The sequence below is a fragment of the Callithrix jacchus genome, chromosome 12, assembly GCF_049354715.1.
Source record: "Callithrix jacchus isolate 240 chromosome 12, calJac240_pri, whole genome shotgun sequence".
Taxonomy (NCBI): Eukaryota; Metazoa; Chordata; class Mammalia; order Primates; family Cebidae; genus Callithrix; species Callithrix jacchus.
The window spans coordinates 107,900,734-107,924,232 of NC_133513.1; the positions used below are offsets into that span (position 1 = coordinate 107,900,734).

Sequence of the window (23,499 nt, forward strand, 5' to 3'; positions counted from 1 at the left end):
AGTTAGGAGATGTGTCACAAGCTTGTTTTTCCATTAGAAGTATTCCTCTTGGGATTATGTGCATAGCAGTTATTCAAAAAAATATTTATTGGGGATTTATTTGAATGGAATCAAATTGCATTGAATCTTTGCTGTTTGCCTCATCAGCAGCAGTATCTACAAGTTCTGTCATTTGAAGAGTATTGTGCTCTTCAGAGGATACTGAGGGCAGACTGTTTTTTATCTTAGTCCTTGAATTATATGACTTAGAGGGATCAAGACAGATGAGTGTCATAGAAGTTTTCAGGAGGTTGGAATAGACTGAATGAGTTGGGGCTTGAGCTGGACTTCAATGCTGTAAGCACTGGGACCCTACTAAGAATTGTTTTGGAGCTTTGTAATGTGAAAAATAGGGTTTCAGAAATGGTTATGAAGTGGTATGAACTGAGAGAGGAAGGGATAGGATGTAGAACAGTCAGATTTGCAGTGACGTAGGCTGGCAGTGAGAAGAAAGCCTAGATGAGTTAAGGTGGCAGAGGGAATGGAAAGGAAGGGGGTCTGCTCTTAGACCATTTGGCTTGAATAATCTGAACTCTACCATGTACTGCTTGTGAGATACTGGGCAAAATTCTTAGTCTCTTATTCCTCAGGTCCCTCATATGTCAATAGGGGTAATTATACTACCTTTTAAAGTTATTATAAGGATTAAATGGAATAATAAAGGAGAGCATTTAGAGTAGAATCTGATACATGGTAAACTCACTGAATGATATTTGCCATAAATATTGAAGATAATTTTTCCAGTTTGCCAATCAGTACTCATTTGCTCTTATAATTCTGAATTGTGGTGGTTATATTGTGTTCTTATGCACAGTTGTTTGTATCTGTTGATGACAAATACTTCAATTCTTACAAAAATTTGCCTTCTTACAAAAAGAGAAGTGACTAAATCCTCTCACCCTTACCTGGTGAAATGTGTTGTCCTATGAATAATGTTTGAAATGTAAGAGAAAGGTCGGCCATTGTTGTACTTTGTATTTGGTCTCTGTTAAAATATATTCTTCAGCCTTCATTTTACCTTGTATCCTTTGTGTTAGACTGATTTGTTATGTTTCTCTTTTCTTGATTGTATACTGCTGGGTGCTAATCATCTTTAAATGGTTCATTAGCTATGATAATGGCTTTTGCTTTGTTTAATAATGAATTCTGTCAAAAGACCTCATCATACCCACTTGAACATGGTTAATTGTGCCATGTGTTTTTCCCTGGTGCCCGTATAAAATTCCAGTTCATCCTTTGAGATGGTTGTAAAGCTTCATTATCTAATTGTCTGGGTTGAGGTTTCCACTGAGTTTAATACTTTGAGGATGGGGAGAAAGGTCTTCTCTCATCCCTTCTTCAGAATCTCTTATTTGCATGACAAGTTCAACTGTTTGGAGTAATAAGAACCCTCAAAATTTGCAAAATGTATGCTCATTACAACTTCACGTTACCTAAGCTGGGAAATTATGACCAAAATATGTAGCTATTTTAAAAACCTAGCTTTCAGAACAGAGTGTCATAATATTTCTTTCTTTGATTTGTAGTGGTTGGAATTGGAAGGGGAACAAAAATGCTGACCAGTATGTTGTCAGGGTCCAAGGTAAGAATACTGGAATAGTTCTATTTTTCTTTAATGTTTATTAATGACCTACATGTGTTAGATTTTTATCAAATAAAAAATAAACAGAGTAAACTGCATGAATATCATTCCTATTAATCATGTCTATAAACATATCTGAGATTCAAAATATTGAGACTGAAAATTAGAAATTCTGAATTGAAAAACCAATTAGACTTAAAGAAACAATGCTACAGTATTCATCGTTTAACAAAATTATGTTTAGACTTTTAAAATACCATATTTCTTAGATGATCCGGCCTTAGAGGTCATAAACTCTAGTGGAAGATTTTTTTAAACCTTGGAATTTTTATAGAAACAATACCATTTTGTAAACCATGCCCTTTTTAGCAAAAACATGCTTTGCTCAATGGTTATAAAATGTTTATTAAAGAAAAGAGTAGGGTTTCTTTAAGATGATAAAGTATGTTTATCTGTGAGAGTACTCTTGAATAGATCCAAAAGCACTTTTCCAGACACTTGATAAAAGAGAGAAAGGGTTGTTTGGAGACAGGAAAGCCTGGAAAGCTGTGAACTGCTGGTAGAAGGGGTCTTTTCCATCTCTCAAAGAGATAATATCTGTATCCTAATGAGTAATTAGGTGCTGGTTATAAGTGCTGGGACTAAGCGCCAATGAAGATGCACGTGGAAGGAAGATTAATATGCCAAGAGGTAATAAAAAATTTCATCAAGTTCCTGGACTAACCTTTTTGTTTTAAAACTCTTGCTCTAAATGTGATATAAATCGTTGCTAAAATTATTTTGTCTAAATTGTTTCTTTAAAAAAAATATGTAGTCTAAGGCTATTTAAAACAATTTCCAGTTCACTGCAGACTGATTGATGACTTTTGTAAAATATAATTAAAATGTTGTGGCAATGTAAAATTGCTAAGTAAGTTTCTATGCGACCTCATTTTCCGAACTTAATCTCATTATAGATACTGGCCTGTGGAAAACACTTGACATAGCAGTGGTTTAAGTAAACTTTTATTAAAATAAAAGCCCTGGCCAAGCGTGGTGGCTCATTCCTGTAATCCTAGCACTTTGGAAGGCTGAGGCGGGCAGCTCACTTGAGGTCAGGAGTTCAATACCAGCCTGGCCAACATAGCGAAACCTTTCTCTACTAAAAATTAAAAGAAAATTGGCATGGTGATGCATTCCTTTAATACCAGCTACTCTGGAGGCTGAGGCAGGAGAATCGCTTGAACCCAGGAGGTGGAGTTTGCACTGAGCCAAGATCACACCACTGCACTCCAGCATGGGTTACAGAGGGAGACTCCATCTCAATAAATAAGTAGCAAGTAAGATAGATAGATAGGTAGGTAGGTAGATAGACAGATAATAAGATAGATGGGTAGGTAGGTAGGTAGGTAGATAAGATAGATAAGTAGATTGATTGATTGATTAATTGATTTTAAAAAGCTCTGGAGAATGTATTGTATGTGATACTCCATTTTGCTTATCAACTGGCATGGCATAAAAATCTGTGCCATTCAGTTGGAAGGAATCTTAGTGCCTCTGATAAATGAAAAACTTCAGTGTGGCTTGCTCTGTAATCTTCAAAATGTTGGTATTGAAAAATTACTTAGAAATGTTGGTGTTGAAAAATTACAGAGTGTAAAAATTGCATTAGAATGAAGGAGTTTGACAGTTTCTCAGTGAATTTGTACATTGTGCTTAAATACTGACACACACAGCTTGGAATTTGTTTCTGATACTGGTTTTTGCCAGTTGTTTAATATTTGTGAGCTCTGAAAGAACAGTGTTTACTTTAATATGGGATTATGGATGATTTTTATTTTTTTCACATTATTTGGTATTTTCTAAAATCTTTATAATAAACAAATCACTTTTATGTTAATATAAAGAAGATATGTTTACATTAAGGAATTCGTTTGGGATTTTCTTCCCTAGATAAAATATGTTGAGTTCATTGAGGTATTCGTTGTTCACCCCTCCTCCCCCAAACCACAAACACCGCGCGCTACATATTATTGAAAGATTTTACTTGTAAATTCCAGACGTATTTTCAGAAATATTATGACTGAAAATGTAAATACATTATTGACTCTGGTGTAAATTTTGTCACAGCCCATTTTGCTGTTCAGCTGTGAAACCTGAATGTCTCACTGTGAAATCACTGATCCTCAGGTGACGGTAACATAAATAGAATACCAGAGGCGCATCTTGTTATAGAAACCTAGTTCTTAGGTATTTCATATTTCAAAAATAGGCATCATTGTCTTGTTAGCTATTTATATTTCTTATCCTTTTAATTTTATGTACATATTAAAAGAACTAAATTATTAAGAATTTAATGTTTAAGATTTTTTTAAATAAAAAGAAGTTTAAACTGTTAATACATATTTTTGTTAGTTTTTTTAAAAAGCACTAGAAGGAATCTTAGAGATCTTGTTATCTAGTGACTTTCAAAATTTTTTTGACAAAGACCCATCTAAGAGACTTATTTTATGTCATGACTCTATAGACACATACATTTATGAAAAGGCAACATTTTATCAACAACTTTGTGTTAGTCTGTGTTGCTGTAGAGGAATAGTCGAAGCTGGGTAATTTATAAAGAAAAGAGGTTTATTTGGCTCATGATTCTGTAGTCTGTTTTAGAAACTGGTGTTTCTTATACAGTGCTGGTATGTGCTTCTGGTGAGGGCCTCAGGAAGCTTACAGTTGTGGCCATGTCACATGGGAGAGAGGGAGTGAGAGAGAGAGGCAGAGGTGCCAGCCTCTTTTAAACAGCCAGATCTTTCATAAACTCATTACTGCGGGGAGGACTCCAAGCCATTCATGAGGGATCTGCCCTCATAACCCAGAAAATTCCCGCTATGCCCCACCTACAACACTGGGGATTACATTTAAGCATGAGATTTGGAGGGGACAGGCATCCAAATATCCAACTCTAACCCTGTATATGATATATTCTTGGTATTTTTCCTTTTATTTCATTTAATTAAAAAATGGTGGCTGCAGCCCTCTAACTTGGCCCAGATCTAATGTCCACTTTTTCTTCACTTCCTCTTTTGACAGATGAATTTTTATTTGCATCACAGTGCAACTAGAAAGATTAGACTTTGATATGTGTAGGATGGAGTTACATGAAGAAATATTTAGTTCTAGGATGGCAGATATTCGGTGTTCTTGTTACAGCCATGTTACAGTATACTCTTCTCTCCCTAGCCAGGCCTAATTGGCGATATTACTAACTGAACATGGCCTGACATTTCTTCTTGCTGAATCTAGAAACATCCTTAGAATCTTTTTCAACATAGAGCTATTTCGTACAACTACTGTCACTTACCAGGTGAAATGCTGACCTTTTTTTTTTTTGAGACAGAGTGTGGCACTACCACCTGGGTTGGAGTGCAGTGGCACAATCTCGGCTCACTGCAACCACCTCCTGGGTTCAAGTGATTCTCCTGCCTCAGCCTCCCAAGTAGCTGAGATTACAGTGCCCACCACCATGCCCAGCTAATTTTTTGTATTTTTAGTAGAGATGGGGTTTCACCGTGTTGGCCAGGCTGGTCTTGAACTCCTGACCTTGTGATTCTCCTCCCTCGACCTCCCAAAGTGCTGAGATTACAGGCGTGAGCCACAGCACCCAGCCAATTCTGGCCTTTTAAATAAAATCTTTAGGCCATCATATTATTTTGTTTCCATCTATAAAGGCTAGACGCTAATCAGACCACCCAAATCATTTCCTCCCATTCAGATCAGGGAAAAGAGCCACTACCCTGTATTCCTCATTGTCTTCCTCTCCTGCCTTGGAGTGAGCTTTGTTCTGCCAATGATCATGTTTCTCAAGTCTTTTTTTGTTTGTTTGTTTTCCACTGCCGGCTCATTTAGGATTATGTGTATAATGTGTGTGAAAAGCATGTAAGCTTTTTGTATAGTGCCTTTGTACAGAAATTGCTCATTAAGTACTGTTACTACTATTCCCAGGTATTTCATCTATCCCCAAATCTCTCTCTCTAGGGCCAGGCCTGTTGGAGGTTTCTAGCCACATGTTCTATAGACACCTGAAATTAATTTTACTCAGGCAAGTTCTGTTGGAACTCTTCAATACAGTTAACTTCATTTTTTTTTTTCATTGCTATCTGTGATTGCTGGTGATGTAGGCAAAATATTGCACTCATCAGAAAAAGAAAGCATTCTATTTCTTTAAGGGAGAGACAAACTTTCCTTGGACATTAAAGTCAGAAAGAAGTTTCTGACAATAATGGATGTTAAATGACAGATAGATGGTGATTTTCAAAAATAGCTTTACAACAGATGCAGAAATGGAGTTACATAAAATACAGCTTAGGTTAAATGATTCTGAGAGGTTAGGCTGATGTGTTCCTTTGGCCTAAGTTGATCTAAGTATAAAATGTAGCTTACCTAGAGGAGGGCAATAGTCTCTTTCCTGTCTTCCCTAAATTACACTTTCTTTGAGGCAGTCATTCAGCAAAAGCTGGATAGCAGATATTGTACTTTGAAGGAACAGATTTTGATGAGGTTTTGGAGTGCTATCTTTTTTTTTTTTTTTTTTTGAGACGGAGTTTCATTCTTGTTGCCCAGGGTGGAGTGTGATGGCGCGATCTTGGCTCACCACAACCTCCACTTCCCTGGGTTCAAGCAGTTCTCCTGGTTCAGCCTCCCAAGTAGCTAGGATTACAGGCATGAGCCACCACGCCTGGATAATTTTGTATTTTTGGTAGAGTTGGGGGTTTCTCCATGTTGATAAGGCTGGTCTCGAACTCTTGACCTCAGGTGATCTGCCTGCCTCACTCATGAGCCACTGCACCCGGCCTGGAGTGCTATCTTTATTAGTTTTCTATATTGTTGATCAAAGTTGGTTACTTTATAAATGCTTTAAAAACCAGATGGAAAGGTTATGAAAACCCAAAGAATCTAACTAGCATGTCCAAATATAAAGGTACCTCCATATTTCTGTGCAGGTAAACCATAGTGACACCTTCAGGCAAAGCCAGCATTTCCTCAGAAGGCAACTTTGTGTCTCCCTCCAATAATAAAACAAGTGTTATCATTGGAGTGAATAAAGTATCCCCTTGGTGTGGTCAAAGCACAGTAACTTTCCCCAAGAACACAGTAACATTTTTAGGTTAACCAGTTATGAGAACTCAAAAGCATGACTTGAAGAATGCTCCTATGAAACTTAGCCAGCTGTTTGAGATTTCAGCATTTCTAATCAGTTTTCTCCAGAGGCTAATCCAGTTTGTGCCTTTTCTGTATACTCTATTAATATTCATGTATTTCATAAATACTGTATTGAAAAATTGGAGGGCTTATACTTAGGAACTATAAAGAACTGTTCCTGCTCCTCTTTTTTTTTTTTTTTTTTTTTTTTTTTTTGAGATAGAGTCTCGCTCTATAGCCCAGGCTGGAGTGCAGTGGTGTGATCTTGGCTCACTGCAACCTCCGCCTCCCAGGTCCCAGTTCAAGCAATTCTTCTACCTCAGCCTTCCAAGTAGCTGGGATTACAGGCACAAGCCACCATGTCTAGCTAATTTTTGTGTTTTTCAGTAGAGACGGGGGTTTCACCATGTTGGCCAGTTTGGTCTTGAACTCCTGACCTCGTGATCCGCCCACCTCGGCCTCCCAAAGTGCTGGGATTACAGACATGAGCCACCACACATGGCCAGAAATGTTCCTTCTTAATGAATGCATTCAAAGCCACATGTTTTTTGTTTGATAGGTTTTTTAAAAAGTGTTCTTTGACATCCTCAGTAATATCTCTCTTTTCTTCGTAAAGTTTTAAATCACAAGCTTTCAAACTCACACCTCAGTTGAGATCCAAGGAAATGATTGTGTATACTTTCTGTAGTAGAAGCATTTTTCTTTCTCCTAAACAGTACTGTTTAGGCAAGCTGATTTGTTGCCAGAGATGTCTAGCTAATATCTGCTGTGGGGGTCAGGGAGCTTGAAGATGAGTAAAGTAGAGAGTAGAATAATATCAGTGAAAAACCATGAGTCCCAGAGAGTACACAGGTCAGTGGGATGTTCTTCAGGACCTCTCTTTTGTTGCAGTGGAATTACATTGTAATGAATACAGTAGTAGAACTCATAATTTCCAGGTATACATCTTGGAGAGTTAACAACTCTGAAGCACAGACTCTATGTAGAATTTAAGCTAGTGAAAAGAATTGTTTTAGACCCCATAAGATAAAATATTAGGGTTGAATGTATACATCTCCATGTCTTTTTTCTTCTATCTCAGTCTCTTTTGGTGATGAGGCTTTGTTTCAGCTGGAGGCTAACTGTGTGGTTGAATTTTTCTAAGTGGTTTGTGGATAATTGAATAAAATTGAAGGATAATTATTATTAGATGCCAGGACAAGGGAAAGCTAGGAAACAGCTATGATTTCAATCATCGGTTCACAGGGTGTGGTCTAAGGACTCCTGAGGTTCTTTCAGGGAGTCTGTTGAAATTGAAACTATTTTCATAGTTTTGCTTTTTTAACTGGCAATCCCACAAATACACAGTAGAGTTTTTCAGAGGTTACTAAATGTGCAGTGATCTCATCACTCTGATGGCTAATGGAAGTTTTAAACATTTTTCAGCTTTAATTTCTAATACAGTAAATCTAGGCAAATATAACCTGTTTTTAAAAAATGTGTGCCAGGGTTTCTTAATATGTTTTAAGTGTATGTAGGGGTTCTGAAAACAAAATGTTTGAGAACATCTTGATTTGATTTGAGAATGTTGATTTCGATATTGTGTTTCCTAAAAAGAATCCAGCACAATTGCAGACCCTGGAATGGGTTGAGACTTAGCAGATAAAAAAAATCTAGATGTCCAAAACTATGGTGGAATGTGAAGAATTACACATATAGGCACTTCTTTAGCATTTGCATAATTCTGTCAGCTACTTTTTATTAAGTTGCCACTGTTTCTGTCTAGTAGAGAATACAATAGAACAGCAACGGGAAATTCTAGCCAAGAGTCCATACTTCGAGAAAGTAAGGGTCAATAAAATATACTTGGAAAACAGTGAATATCTCTATAGGTCATCTTGTGCTAAGCTGTGTGATATGAGAGCTAAGTGAGATAAACCAGACCTGTCAGTTGTTGCAGTTATACCCAGTCCCCTCCACAGTAGTTGTCTTTACTGAAGTCTTCCTGTTACACTGTAACCTCTTAGAGGGAGAGGACTCTATCTTATGTATTATATCCTTCCCTAGCACTTAGGAGAATACTTTGGGGATTCATAGTCCTTAAGAAGCATGATTGAATTTGTGGGTTTGATATAGGCCTGCCTTCTTTTTATGCATGGAATTTGTATCAATCACCTACTCTTATTTGTGCTGTGAAGGTGGGTAATTGGAAGTTGGGATGGATTAAGGGCTGGCCTTGAAATATGAATAAGGTTTGATCCTTAGAGAAGAGAGGGAGTTCAAGGCCGGGGAAGTGGCATGTGCCCAGGTGCACAGGACACCAAGAGTCCAGAGACTAGAATGAGCATTGCATACTTGGGAAACATGTTAACGTTCCTAGTTCAGACTTGCTGAGGAAGAGCAAGATAGTGCAGATACATTCAAGGTGCAATATGCAAGATTGCACTGTGGTTTTCTTGTACAACTAACTAAACAGACTCTAAAGGCAAAAACATCATAAAGCATTTTGATGCTTTGCTTTCCTTATGGGAGCTCATTGTAACCAGATGAGTCACTCTAACCACTGTCACTGTGTGAATCATCCTATATCTCCTTTCTTAGAAAATAAAAATGATGGTAATATTGTTATTTACCAGGGCTAGATATTGTTGCTCTTAACATTTGCTTCTTATGAGGCATTATTATTTTCCACATTTTAAGATAGGAAATTAAGCTCCAGCAGGAAAGACTAATTTGATCTGCGTCATCAGTTGTGGTGGAGTCAGAATTCAAACCCAGCCAGTTGACTCTGAGCCTGTGCTGTTACCAGTGTTGTACTTCTCCCTGTGGTATGCTTCATCAAGGTGGATTGCCTCAAAATAGAGAGGCAGGAGTGGGTGTCTCATGTGATGAGACTATGTTTAGTTCCAAAAAACTAATTTTTGTCAATACCTATGAAACTTAAAAAAAATTAATTCTAATGCCAGTGGAATATTCCCTCCTGTATTATATTTATCTTAACAAAAATCTGAGCTATATATTAAGGTGATTTCATCAAAGGCCCTTAAGCTGTTATAAAATGTGCATATTTATGAGATTTTGAAGTTTTAATATTTTTCTCATTTTTGTTTTGGGTCCCTTCACTAGCACAATAAGTTTGTCATTAATAAGCTTATATTTCTGCAAAGTACTTTGAGCTTTCTTTTATAAAAGCTCTCACATAAGTACAGATTATATTCAGTGGGAAAGATAGTTCTTACACTTTTTTTCACTACTTCATGTGATGCCCCAAATAAAATTTGCATTTGACCAAATGGGAGTAGTGAAAAGAATATGTACTACAAGTGTGTCCTAAGATGAGCAATCAGACAGTCCTTATTTAACTAAGAATGATCTTATTCTTCACTTGTGAATAAAGATCAATTCTTAGAAATGATTCTTGTTCCTAAGATCTTATATAGTAATTTATCTTTATTAAGAAAATACATGGCTGAGTATGGTGACTCATACCTGTAATTCCAGCACTTTGGGAGGCTGAGGCAGGTAGATCACCTGAGGTCAGAAGTTTGAGACCAGGCTGGCCAACATAGTGAAACCCTGGCTCTACTAAAAATACAAAAACTTAGCCGGATATGGTGGTGGGCGCCTGTAATCTCAGCTACTCCAGATACTGAGGCAGGAGAATCACTTGAACCGGGGAGTTGGAGGTTGCAGTGAGCTGAGATTGCACCACTGCGCTCCAGCCTGGGCAACAGAGTGAGACTTCATCTCAAGAAAACAAAAAACAAAACAAAACAAAAAACACATGTAACAGTTAAGTGCACTAACTGCTATACTAGTTTTGCTCTTTTTCTACAGATTTAGCTTTTGTTTAAATGCATGACCTAGTTGCTAAGATTTGTCTTAGTATTTCATGTAAGAAGTACTAAGTTGCCTTATTTAAAATTAATTTTAATTGTATGTGTGGGAAAATTATTGAATCTTATGATGGCCACAGGGTCAGGGATATTGTACCATTCTCTCTATTCATGGATAGACTTGAAAATTTTTCTTAAACAAACTTCTCAGTATAAAGGTGGTTTGAGAAATTTGTTTACAATAATAATTTTCATAATTATTAAACCATAGTTATCAATAAAATTAAGTTTTTCTTTCTCATATTGGCTAGGGTGAGACGTTTATGAATGTTCTTCAGTATACACAATTGCTTCCCACACATCAAAAAAAAAAAAAAAAACAGTTGCGTCTGTTATTTTTGCCTTTATTTTGTATTGGCTGGCAGTATTAGTAAAATTCTGTATAAAGACATGCACAACAGCTTTTCTTTGCCTCATGGCCCATTTTTTCCCTGTTTCCCTTCTTCTAGAGATACATTGCCATTGGAGAACTGGGGAAAGCTACTGATACACTCGATTCTACGGGGAAAGTAACAGAAGAAAAACCTTACGGTACGAAGTTCATCTAATACAGGCCTCCTTTCTAACATTTAGGGAAAGTTTCTGTGAAGGCAGAATTTTAAAACAAATCTCTTATCTGATATTACCAGCCATTTTAATTCTCAGTACATTTCTTTTGGCTAAGAAGATTGGAAATTGTTTATCATATTGTTACTTCCTTGCTATGAGTTTATGAATAAAAATTTGTGATTGCCTCTTTTTCTCTAATAATTTTTTAAGTGTTCAAAATTGTTCTTCCAAATAACTCCATTGCAAAAGCACTTATAGCTAGGATTTAGGTTATTTTACCTAGTAAATGAGAAACAAAACAGAGATACTCTGTTAGATTTTATCAGTATTGCCATTAAAAAACAAATTACCTGTCAGCTATTGTAATAAATGTGCCAGGTTTAGTACTTTAAAGCTCATCATGTTTTTGTGCTTTTGGGCCATGTAAAAAGATGACAGAGGGCAAGCTATTTTCTGGAAGTAAAGCAGAATTCACTGGGGCCCACCTTAAGTTTCATACTGTTCCTTCTTTCACTCCTCTGAGGAAGGCTAGGTGAATGAAATGGTCTCCTGGCAACTCTCACAGTGCTTATGCTATTTATCATGTAGGACTTGCAGTTTTCTAAGTCAGTTGACCTGCATCATTATGTCACCAATTGTGAATTATTTGTGGACTTTCTGTTTTCTCTGTTTAGTGTTATCTCTTCTTAGTTGTAGACAAGCCAGCATTTGGTTCCCTTATATTTTTGTGTTGATTATCCTTATTACGTATTGCCCCAGTAGTGAGGCCAACCTTTTTATCATTCATAATAGCTTCATTTATTCTGTTAACATTTATATATAGCTTAGTATCTTGCTTAAACCAAGCAACATGAGAAGAAAAATTGCTGATTTATTTCAAGTCTTTTCGAAAATAAGATGTTGAAATATTCTTGGAATTATCATTATTAGCAAATAATAGCAGCTAATAACCTCCAACCAGAAGACTGTTAAGATTAAAGAGGCATAGGGCAATAAGAGGACATCAGAGACTTCCAAAGTATACTAAAGTATCTGTAAGTACTTATGTAATTAAGTCTCCTCTGTCTCTGACTCCATTTACCAAACCGTAATAAGAAGAATGATTAATATTCAGAACAGTAGTCCTGGGGTAATATAATATAGGGTGGGGGTACCACGTGGTGAAAAGTATAAGGAGCACTAGAGTAAACAAACCTGGTAGTCTGTTGTTTTCACCTTTATTTTGTATTAGGTATTAATACCTAGTAGTCTGTTATTAACAAACCTGGTAGTCTGTTATTTTCATTTTTATTTTGTAGTAATTTCTAGCTCTGCCCTTATCTAGCTGTGTAAATTTGAAATTTTCTTAGTCTCTTTGTTTCAATCTTTCATCTTCAAAACGACAATAATGATAGCAACTTCATAGTGTGATTAGGAGGATTAAATTGGAGGAGAATGAATTTGGAGGTCTCATAGACAAGTCATGAGGCTCTTACAGTAGTATAAGCACAGATGATGGTAACCTGGACCAGAGTGTCAGGGTAGAGACAGAGTTTTCCTATTAGAAAATTTTCCCATGGTTAGGAAGTAAAATTGGCAAGATTTGATTTTTGGTTGATTGGATAGGATAGTGAGGAAGTTGTCAACCATGACCTAGATTTTGGGGTTTTAAAATTGGTTACATAATGGTGTAGTTCATTAAGTAGAAGATGCTGGAAGGGGACCAGGTGACAAAAATACTTAAACATCTCCTTTCTATCCTTAAAGATTTTAGAATTTTAAAAAGCTCTCTATGCTGTGTTAGGTAATTTGTAACCTTACTTACTTACCTTAAAGAAAGCGCAGTTTGTTAAATCATCTCATTGTAATGATACAATAAATCACAGAGAAACTATAACTTTTTTCAGGCTGCAAAGAGAAGAGCTTCCTATAGTTTATCAAATAGTATTTGTTGTCCCAGAAAATGAGAGCTCAGATAATTTTGCTAATGGTATGATTTTTCTAAAATAAAAAAAAATATTTTTTATTTGTTGAAGCTGCTATAGTAGGTACCAAGGGAAAGTAGGTAAATGTAAGACCTAACCTGTATCCTTAAGGAACTTACTGTCTAATGGAGAACTTTGACCAATATTCTCAACCTTCTGTGACCTATGACCAATATTTTATAATGCTTTTTTTACTATCCGGAAATAAATTCAAAGATACTTGAATTTACTTATACATTTAGAAAAATCAATATGATACAGTAAATGGAATGTAAAGAAGAAAGAAAAATAATTTATAATAAAGTAGGTGCATTCATATGTAAACACACAGGTATTAGCACACCAAAAGTCTTTTGGCTGAAGTGCAGTGGCAATCTTGGCTCACTGTAATGTTCCCTTCCCCGGTTCAAGTGGTTCTTCTGCCTCAGCCTCCCAAATGGCTGGGACTATAGGCATGTGCCACCATGCCTGGCTCATTTTTGTATTTTTAATAGAGACGGGGTTTCACCATGTTGGCCAGGTTGGTCTTAAACTCCTGACCTCAGGTGGTCCGCCCACCTCGGCCCCCCAGAGTGCTAGGATTTCAGGCATGAGCCAGTGCGCCCAGCCAGCACCCTAAAAGTCTTAATGAAGTAGTCAAATGTTTATACTTACACATGAATCACTGCGAATGCCACAAGTACAAATGCAAATTGATAGAAATGTGTTATATTAATGACTGGACTGGAAAATTCAGTGTATATAAAACTGGGTGAAAAATACTTTGTGTATAAATGTAAAATGGACGTAAGTTCTAGCCTGAGGTGTTACAAACAGGCTTTTCACCTGCATGACTATCTGGCAGACATCCTAAAGTCCTGCAGTACACAGGACAATTCTTCATTGTGTTCCAGGATCCTCTGTGTTACAGGACATCTGGCATCCCTGGTCTCCACCCATTGAAGGCAGCTGGTGTCTCCACCCCACCCTGTCATTGTAATAACTAGAAACACAGTTTTTAATTGACCTATCAAGACCAACTGATGTTTGCAAGTAACTCAGTTTGTAGTCTTAAGTCATTTTGTCCTATCTAGATAAAAACTATTTTTAACTGTTATTTCAGATAGCTAGCTGAAAGCTAGCACAGAGGAATAAGAAAATGAGTCTGGCTCGGAGTCAAACATCAGAGCATGTAACAGGGTTCTTCCCTTTGTTCTCTATCATACACTCTATTATTCCTAAATAGCTTTTTTCACTATTTACAATTGTGCTTTATGTTCGAGTGTTGATCCCTTAAGCCATGGGGTTGAAACCATGTCTCTTTTGGTCCTCAGTATATTTCTGATATAGTGTATGGCATATAGAATAACATATATAGAGTTTGAATAAAAAAAGAGAGGCAGCAGAGGCATTCTCAGAAAAGATGACTGCAGATAAGCCCGGAAAGGCAAAGCATCTTCCTGCTTTCTGCTGCTGCCTTCTCATTCACACCTAGGGATTAAGTCTCTGCCACTATTGCTGGTTTCTCTGAGGACACACAGCTTCAGTGTGCTCATCTGTTCTCCACTGAGCTAAGGACAGTAGGACCATAGCTTCCCAGGCTAGATGTGGACCAAGCATCTGGGAAAGCCTAACTGCCCCTGTAATGGGAATAGTTTTTCTATCCCTCCCATGAGGCAAGCAAAGTAGAAAAAAAAGTGGAATCTCATGCTAATCTTTTATTCTAAACACCACCACCCCTTAGTCCTGAGATCAGATGTTACCAAGGTCTTCCCAAATGGATGTAGCTAATGTTGTATCTAATGGGACTGGCTCCTCTTGGACTGTATCTGTTTTGGGTGCTGAGACTTATCATGGAGTAAGCTTAAGAGTTGAATTAAGTTTCAGATTGATGTAAACCAATGGGGTATATGCAATAATTGGACTAGTGTATAGCTGGGTATAAAAATTCTTACAGTGCTGTTTGTATTTAAACTTTTCATTATAAAATGTTATACAAGTAAAGAAAACGGAACAAAATTTTCACAAAACAAATATTTGTATAGCTAGCTATCATCCTTAGTCAAGAAGTAGAAGATTTTTAGAAACCACACTTATGCCCTATCTGCCATTACCCTGTCCTGCTTTTGCAAAGATAACTACTATTCTAAATTAGAATGCTATGGAGATGGTTTTAAAACTAAGGCATAGTTTTACCTGTTTTTGACTTTAGTATAAATAGAATTGAACACTATGTGTCCTTTTGTGTCTAAATTCTTCCACTTATTATATTTTTGAGATTCATCCATGTTACATATATGAGTATTTCAGACTTTTTAATTGCTGTGTAGTATGCCACTGTGTGAATGTACTACACACATACTCACATACTCTCCCAGTTTGGGGCTTTATGAATAAAGTGCTGTGTATATTTTATACCTACCTTTTGGTAGACATATTTCTATCAAAGTATAATTTCTCTTGGGTATATACCCAGGTGGAGTATAGGTCATATATTAGTGTATGTGTGTGTGTGCAGGTGTGTGTGCGTGCACACACATGCACATGTATGTGTTCCTTTTAACTGTACTGGAAATTGTCAAACAGATGTCCAAAGTGATTCTACTTGGAAAACTGCGTTTCCACTAGCAGTGCATAAGCGTTCCACTTGCTCCACATCCTTAGCTATTAATAGTGTTTTTAATTTTGGCTGTTCTGGCGAGTGTGTAGTGGTATTGCCTTGTGGTTTTAATTTGATTGCTGATGAGATTGAGCACGTTATCATGTTTTTTGGCTTCTTAGCCATCTTCTTTTGTGTATTGTCTGTTCAGGTCTCTTACCCATCTTTCTGTTTTTTTCTTTCCCTATTGAGTTGCCTTTTTCTTATAAATTTGTATGAGTTTTTGTTTTTTATTAAGTACCTTCTGTTCGAGGATGCATAGGTTCTTTATATACTCTGGATATGTTCCTCTTCCTTTGGCTATGTGTGTTGCAGATATTTTCTCTTACTTTGTGGTTTGCCTTTTTCCTCTCTTGTCATTTGAAAAACAGAAGTTCTTAGTTTTAATTTAGTCCAGCTTATCAGGTTTTCTCCTTTGTGGATGGTCCTTTTAGTGTCCTGTTTAAGAAAACTTTTCTGACTCTAAAAGCTTGAAGATATTTTCCTATGTTCTAGAAGCTGTTACTGCTTTGCCTTTCATGTTCCCTCTGCAGTCCATCTTTTCTTCCTGCATGGATGTCCAGTTGCTTCAGCACTTTGCCAGTACTCTTGTGTTCGCTCTTTTATCACACATCAAGCACCACTTAGGCTATTGTTTTAAGGAAAAACTCTGTTTTTTTACATTGATCAGTTTGTTTATACTTGTACGTACACCAGACTATTAATTGCTGTAGTTTTAGACTGTCTTGGTATCTGGAAAAACAAGTCTTTCCTACCTTATTTCTTATAAAGTGTTTTTCTATAGGTTTTTAATAGATTTCTTATCAAAGTAAAGAAGTTGTCTTTTATTCCTAATTTACTGAATTCTAGTTTTTTAAAATAATGAGCAGACATTAAAGTTTATCAAATATTTTTCTGCATCTACTGATTTTTCTTATTATTCACATATTAAACTAACTTTACATTTCTGGAATAAACCCAACTTAGTTGTAATGTGTTATCCTTTATATCAGTTGTTGCATTTGTTTTGCTGACATTTAGTTGAGGATTTTTGTATCTGTATTTGAGTGCGATTACCCTGTATTTTTCTTTTCTCTTAATGTTCTGGACTGGTTTTGATACCAAAGTTAAGCTGACCTCCTACAATAGGTTGGGTGGTGTTCTCATTTTTTTCTATTCTCAGGAAGAATTTCTATCAGATTGGCATTTTTTTCTGGTGTTTGGTAGAATTTACAGACAGACATCTGTTCTTGTGTTTTCTTTGTTAGGAAGGTTTTAAACTATGGGTTGGATTTTTTTTTTACTAGCTATTGGATATGCTGCTTTTTTTGTGTGTGAGACAGAGTCTCACTCTGTCAACAGGCTGGAGTACAGTGGCACCATCTTGGCCCACTGCAACCTCCAACTTCCTGGTTCAAGTGATTCTCTTGCCTCAGCCTCCTGAGCTGGGATTACAGGCATGTGCCACCACACCCAGCTAATTTTTGTATTTTTAGTAGAGATGGAGTTTCACCCTGCTGGCCAGGATGGTCTCAGTCTCCTGACCTCATGATCTGCCTGCCTCAGTCTCCCAAAGTGCTGGGGTTACAGGTGTGAGCCACCGAGCCTGACCTGGATATGCTATTTTTTTATTACTTATATGAATGTAGATGATTTTTTCCCTAGAAATTTGTCATTTCATTTAAAATTTCAAACATATTGATATAAAGTTGTTTATAATAGTCCCTTATGACCTTTCTTTTATTTTGAAATAATATCAACCTTAGAGATACAGCAAATAACTTTTCCTAAATTACCCAAGAATAAGCTCAGCCACGACATCCCACCACCCCAAATGCATTACTGCAATGCAGTTTAGAGACCCTATTTATTTTTAAAAAACAGCTTTCTAGAAGTATAATTGGCATACAGAAATACTGTACATATTTAAAATATATGATTTGAAAAATTAACATGCATTTACCTATAAAATAAGAGCTATGATGAAAATAGTGAACGTGTTTATTAATCATAAAGTATCTTTATGCCCATCTGTCCAGTATGAGTTAATTTTTTAATATTATTATTTTAGATATGGATTCCAGGTCATTTTTTCTATATGGATATTGTTTTATAACCATTTTTTAAAAGGTTATCTATCCTTTCTCTGGTTCCCTTTGAACTTGTGTCAAGAAAACGGTTGTTTTAATTCTATTCCATTTATCTATTTATTTTTATACCAGTGCCACACTGTTTTGATTATTGCAGCTTTGTAAGTCTTGAAATTAGGGAGTGTTAGCCCTCCAACTTGTTCTTTTTCAAAGTTGCTTTTGCTATTCTTGGTCCTTTCCATTTCCATATGAATTTTTGAGTCAGCTTGTCAGTTGCTATACACACACACACTCACACATAATCTACTGGCAGCTTGATTGAGATTGTTTTGAAGCTATAGATCAATTTTGTAAGAATTGACATCTAAACAATATTAAGTCTTCTGAACCATGAAACAAGATATCTCTCTTCATTTATTTAGGTCTTTCAATTTCTTACAGCCGTATTTTTGTAGTTCTTAATATCACATCTTTACATCTTTTATTCATGAAGTCTCCAAGTACCTTATATTTTGAAATTTTAATTTCTGATAATTCATTGATAGTATATAGAAATGGAGTTAATGTTTATATATTAATCTTGTGTTTTTCAATCTTGCTAAACTCACTTGTTTGTTTTATTTGTTTTGTATAGATTTAATATTAGGATGGCTCTAACGTAGACTTTTTCCAGGTCTAGATTAGATTAGCTCTGCTCCTAAAGCATGACTTTTGTGTAATGTCTATCAAATGTCCTGTGTATTCAACAAAGTTTCTTCATTCTGGATGGTTGAAATCAAAACATCCTCCACCTTTGTAAGAGCTTTGGTAGTGCTTCTTTAGTTAATTTTGTAGAAACTCTGGGGCCTTCATAGACATTTCTTTCTCTGTATATTTTCTTCAATTTCCAGCTGCCACTGCTTCCCCAGATTCTGATATCTGTTCTGTGAGATCACTGTGCTTTGAGATGATTCTCCTCTCTGTTCCACAGTTAAGAAAGCACCTCCAGACAAAAACAAGTGATCATGGGGCTTGCTTTGTTTCTGTTTCCTCAGGGGTTACAGTCCTTGATGCCTGTTGTCTGTGTAAAAATAGTTGCTTAATATATTTTGTCCAGTTTAACAGCTGTTTATAGTGGCATGATTTGTCCAGTGACAGTTACTCGATTGTAGTCAAATATGGTTTTTAACTCAATCATATTGTTTTTAGCTCCATAGTTCAGTTAAGTCTCAACCATCATGTTGTGAGTTCACTGGAAGAGTCAAATTTTAGGCAAATAATGATGTATAACATGATCTTGTATATATTAATTTTATGAAATATTTTTATAAAGTTAATTTCAAATGAATGCTGTCATATTGATGGCTTATTAATTTACTAAACAAAAAGTAATTACCCAAGTCCTGTGACACTTGTACTTCTTTTACCAAATATATTAATTTTACCTAGTTACTTGATATACTTACTATGGACGTTTTATTCTATGTTTCTTTTTAAATACTTTGGAAGCAGAGTCTTTATCCTTATGTCATAAGAATAATTATTATTTTGATTGGACTTATATCATGTTTTAGATATAGCCAGTTTGTACTACATACTCGTGTACTGCAAGCTTAGATTTTATTGTAAGACAACTGGCTATGTAGCCTGCTTAGTGATTCAAACATCAGATGGATGATTGGCCTAGGTGACTTTTAAATGCCCTTCAGTCGTGAGATTCTATTATTCTTCGGCAAATTAAATTCAGCAGATGTCTTGAGTGCCATTTTAATAGGGTAAGTTATATAAGAAAAATTATCTTTGCCTTTGAGAAGCTTAGAATTTCATTGGTAAGATAATACCTCTGTGTGTGTGTGTGTGTATGTGTGTGTGTGTGTGTGTGTAGAAATAGAATATGTAGAAAGAAGAGAGAATATGGGTAGAAAGATAATAGTTAAAATTGCATATGATTAATTACAGAGTGAACAGCACAAACCATGAATGCTTGACATGTTCAGTCAGAGAAAGAGACAATCTGGCAAAAGTAGAAAAGAAAAAACACATCTTGTCTTCTTGTGTGTGGTGATGCCAGCGAAAGAGGGCCACCAAAACAGCACAAAGGAGTACACATTTGCAGGAATGTCAGTAAAGAAAACAGCTTAGTAGAAGTAGAAAGCTGTTAGCCTTGTTTTAAAAATGTGTAGCTAAGTTGTGAACTATTGCAGTTATATCAACAGTGGCATTTCTTTCAGCAAGTTCCAGCCTGGTGACAGCATTGGCTGTCTAGATCTGGAAATCTTATATTTGTATAACTAAGGTATCACTGGTAACAATGTCTTAATGTTGCTATAGACTAAAATTTTTTCATAGAAAAATCCTCATCTGTATCATCAGATAATCTGAGAAGCAGTATGAACATATCAGCCATCTGAAGTCTGCCTTTTTGGAGCTGCTAGGTACTAGAGAAATTCTTTTGAGTTTTATAGCTCTTCTGTATCTGTCTGAGTCTAGTAGATTCTGGTCTTTTGTTTGTGGTTAGCTTTTAAGGATCAAGGTCATACTGAGGTTAAAACTGTCTTGCTGGATTGATATTAAATCTGGACATAGTATTCCATGCTGACTTTTAATTCTGGTATTGGTTCAGTAATTCAAAACACACTAGTTTTTATTTAATATTGTTCAAATAAAATTAAATTTAATACGCATATACCAGAATAAAAAGTTTAGATAAATTTTCTACAAAATAGAAAAAGCACTGAAATTTCTTTCAATTGACTGTGAGCTAAACAGATTTAGAATATTTCTGTGATTTAGTTTATTACTAAATAGTAAATATGTATGAAGACATCTTTGAGTATGAAAATTCTAAATTTCAGTGTATCATAGGTTTCAGTTTTTAAAATTATAGAACTGAACTTTTTTTTTTTTTTAATATGGAACACGGTCAGGTATGGTGGCTCATGCCTGTAAATCCAGCACTTTAGGAGACTGAGGCAGGAGGATCACCTGAGATCAGGAGTTGGAGTCCAGCCTGGCCAACATGGTGAAACCCAGTCTCCTAAAAAATACAAAAAGTAGCTGGGTGTGTTGGTGCATGCCTGTAATCCCAGTTACTTGGGAGGCTGAGGCATGAGAATCACTTCAACCCAGGAGGCAGAGGTTGCAGAGAGCTGAGATTACACCATTGTACTCCAGCCTGGGCAACGGATCAAGACCTATCTCAAAAAATAAGTAAATAGATAAATAAAAATGAAATATGGAACACTTTACTAATTTGTATGTCATCCGTGCTCAGGGGACATGCTAGAACTCTACTTAAATATTGCATCATTTCATTTAAAGCAGTGCCAAACAAAAGCTGAAAACATGACTAAGTAACGATATTAAAAGCTTTATGTATATGTCTTCATTCATATTTTCAAAAATCATTCTTTAAAAAATACTTGTTTAGTAGGCATGCTAAAATCCTTGCTTATGTGTTTGTTTTTTTTTTTTTTTTTTTTTTTTTTTTGGCACTGGCTTATTACTGAGGCTGACTGGGAGTGTTCATGAAAAACAAGAGAAATTCCAACAACAGAGAAAGGGGATGGGAGAGGGGGACAGATAAATGCAGTTTTACTTGGCAGAGTTGAATGTTGAGTGTGTAAAATTTATGCCATAAAACATCAGGTAAAACTTAATATGTGGATAATACTTGATAATGTTGAGTACCACATTAAGTTATTTACAACTTTTGGTTTCTAGAGAAACTTAGAAAAGAACTTACGGGGATTATTTTGCTGCCTGTATTCTGATCATTATTGATTATGACAGGATCATTTCTATAGCTAATGGGGGATTTTCCTCAGATCTTCTTAAGGCCATAGTCAGAACCAACTGAATATATATATAGGATGATTGCATTATTTTTATTGGGAAAAAAATGGAAGCAAAGGAAATTGTTTTAATAAAGAATATAAGACTTTCTCCCCCTTTTATTTCATTAATGTATATTTTATTCTTTTACAAGGTAGAATTTGAGCTATAGGACATACACTGTAATACATGCTTTGTTGGAAAATTTTTAAATGAAATTTCAGGGCTGTTGGTGCTGTGAAGATAGTACATGTACTTCTCTGGTTGTTTTAGTGTCTTTTTTGTTGATTTTTGACAGATAAAATAACACAAGAAGATATTGAAGGCATTCTACAGAAATTTACTGGGAATATAATGCAAGTGCCCCCTCTGTAAGTTCAATTAGTAAATTTGGATAAATGTTTACTTTTCTTTTCCAGTGGTTAACATCACTCTAATTAAAATACATGGGCTTCCTCTTGCCATATGGCAAGGCAGGTTTTAAATCTGGTGTGGCAAATGTTCAAGTAAAGGTGAGACAGGATGTGGAGCTTTTGATGTTCTCTAAGAGGCAGTGGAATGTGGTCTCCTTTGTTTCTGGGTGTGGCCACAGCCTGGCATCTGTGCTATTACAGTGTTTATTGGCTTTTCTGATTCTGTCAACAGACAACAGGGCAGTTCTGGAGCCCAGAGATTTCCCTTTTCCTAGAACTGTTGTGAAGGGACCAGTCCAGTCTGGGAGGGAAGTCAGAGTCCTAATGTGCACTGCCTATCAGGTGCTGGGACCATTCCTATGGGGCAGAATCTTTGCCTTCACTATTCTCTGCAACCAGCGAAACCAGTGAGAGTTATAACTTAGTAAAAATATAAGTATATTGCTTTACTGCTTGTCTTAGTTTGGGCTCCAATAACAAAATATCAAACTGGGTAGCTTATAAACAACAGAAATTTATTTCTCACGGTTCTGGAGGCTGGGAAGTCCAAGATTACAGTGCAGTAGACTCAGTGTCTGTGGGGGGGCCTGCTTTTTCACAGATGACACCTTCTTACCCTGTCCTCCCATGGTAGAAGGGACAAGGCAGCTCTCCAGGGCCTCTTTTATAAGCACACTAATTTCTTTCATGAGGGCTGTGCCCTACAGCCTAATTATCTCCCAGAAGCCCCCACCTTCTCATATCACCACCTTGGGCATTAGGATTTCAGCATATAAATTTTGAGGTTTGGCATTCAGATCATAATACCTTGTAGCCATATTTTCCTGCACATTACCATTTCAAGCAAATTGCCTGTTTTTAAGAATGGCTGAATTGATTATAGGATATGTTGAGATAAGTTTCTGACTTCTTTTAGAATTTAGTATTTACTTTGTATTTAAAATCTTGGGTTTTTTCAGGAACATTGAAATATCTCTGAAGAGATACCTTTTCATGACTTTGCCTCAAATGTAAAAATTTAAAAATTTTAGCAAGATCTACATAAACATTATTTTGGATTGTTGTTAAAATAAATTTTATTTATATTTGCTTATAAGAATTGTTTTAATATTTTCTGTGATTATTCCAAGGATTTTGTTTTCCAGTAAAATTTTATCACAAAAAGCTAAGATACACTTAGTAGATTATTTGCTTATTAGCTTCTTAGAAATGTTTTGGTAACATATAAAAATGAATATTATAGTAGAGTTTGTTTAAAGGAAATATAGCTGAAATTATTATGACCAGAGTCTATTAAATTCCTTGTGCCTTTAACACAGAATGAGGACTAGTAAGGAGAAGACATGAATAGACGATCTCCAGAAAGGTGGTTAAGAACAAAATTG

The 23,499-nt window shown here is 35.9% G+C and overlaps 1 protein-coding gene across 7 annotated transcripts in view; it reads left to right on the forward strand.

Annotated features, from left to right (window-relative positions):
• TRUB1 (TruB pseudouridine synthase family member 1) overlaps nt 1-23,499 on the forward strand; it is a 66,333-nt gene that overhangs the window by 13,923 nt on the left and 28,911 nt on the right. For all 7 annotated transcript variants that reach the window (XR_013525127.1, XR_004732173.3, XR_013525128.1 and 4 more), the window contains exons 3-5: nt 1,566-1,621; nt 11,118-11,199; nt 22,000-22,072. Coding sequence is in view for 2 of the 7 variants with exons in the window: in XM_035269195.3 (XP_035125086.1) it covers nt 1,566-1,621; nt 11,118-11,199; nt 22,000-22,072 (211 nt within the window). In the remaining 5 variants the exon portion in view is untranslated. The remainder of the gene's footprint in view (nt 1-1,565; nt 1,622-11,117; nt 11,200-21,999; nt 22,073-23,499) is intronic.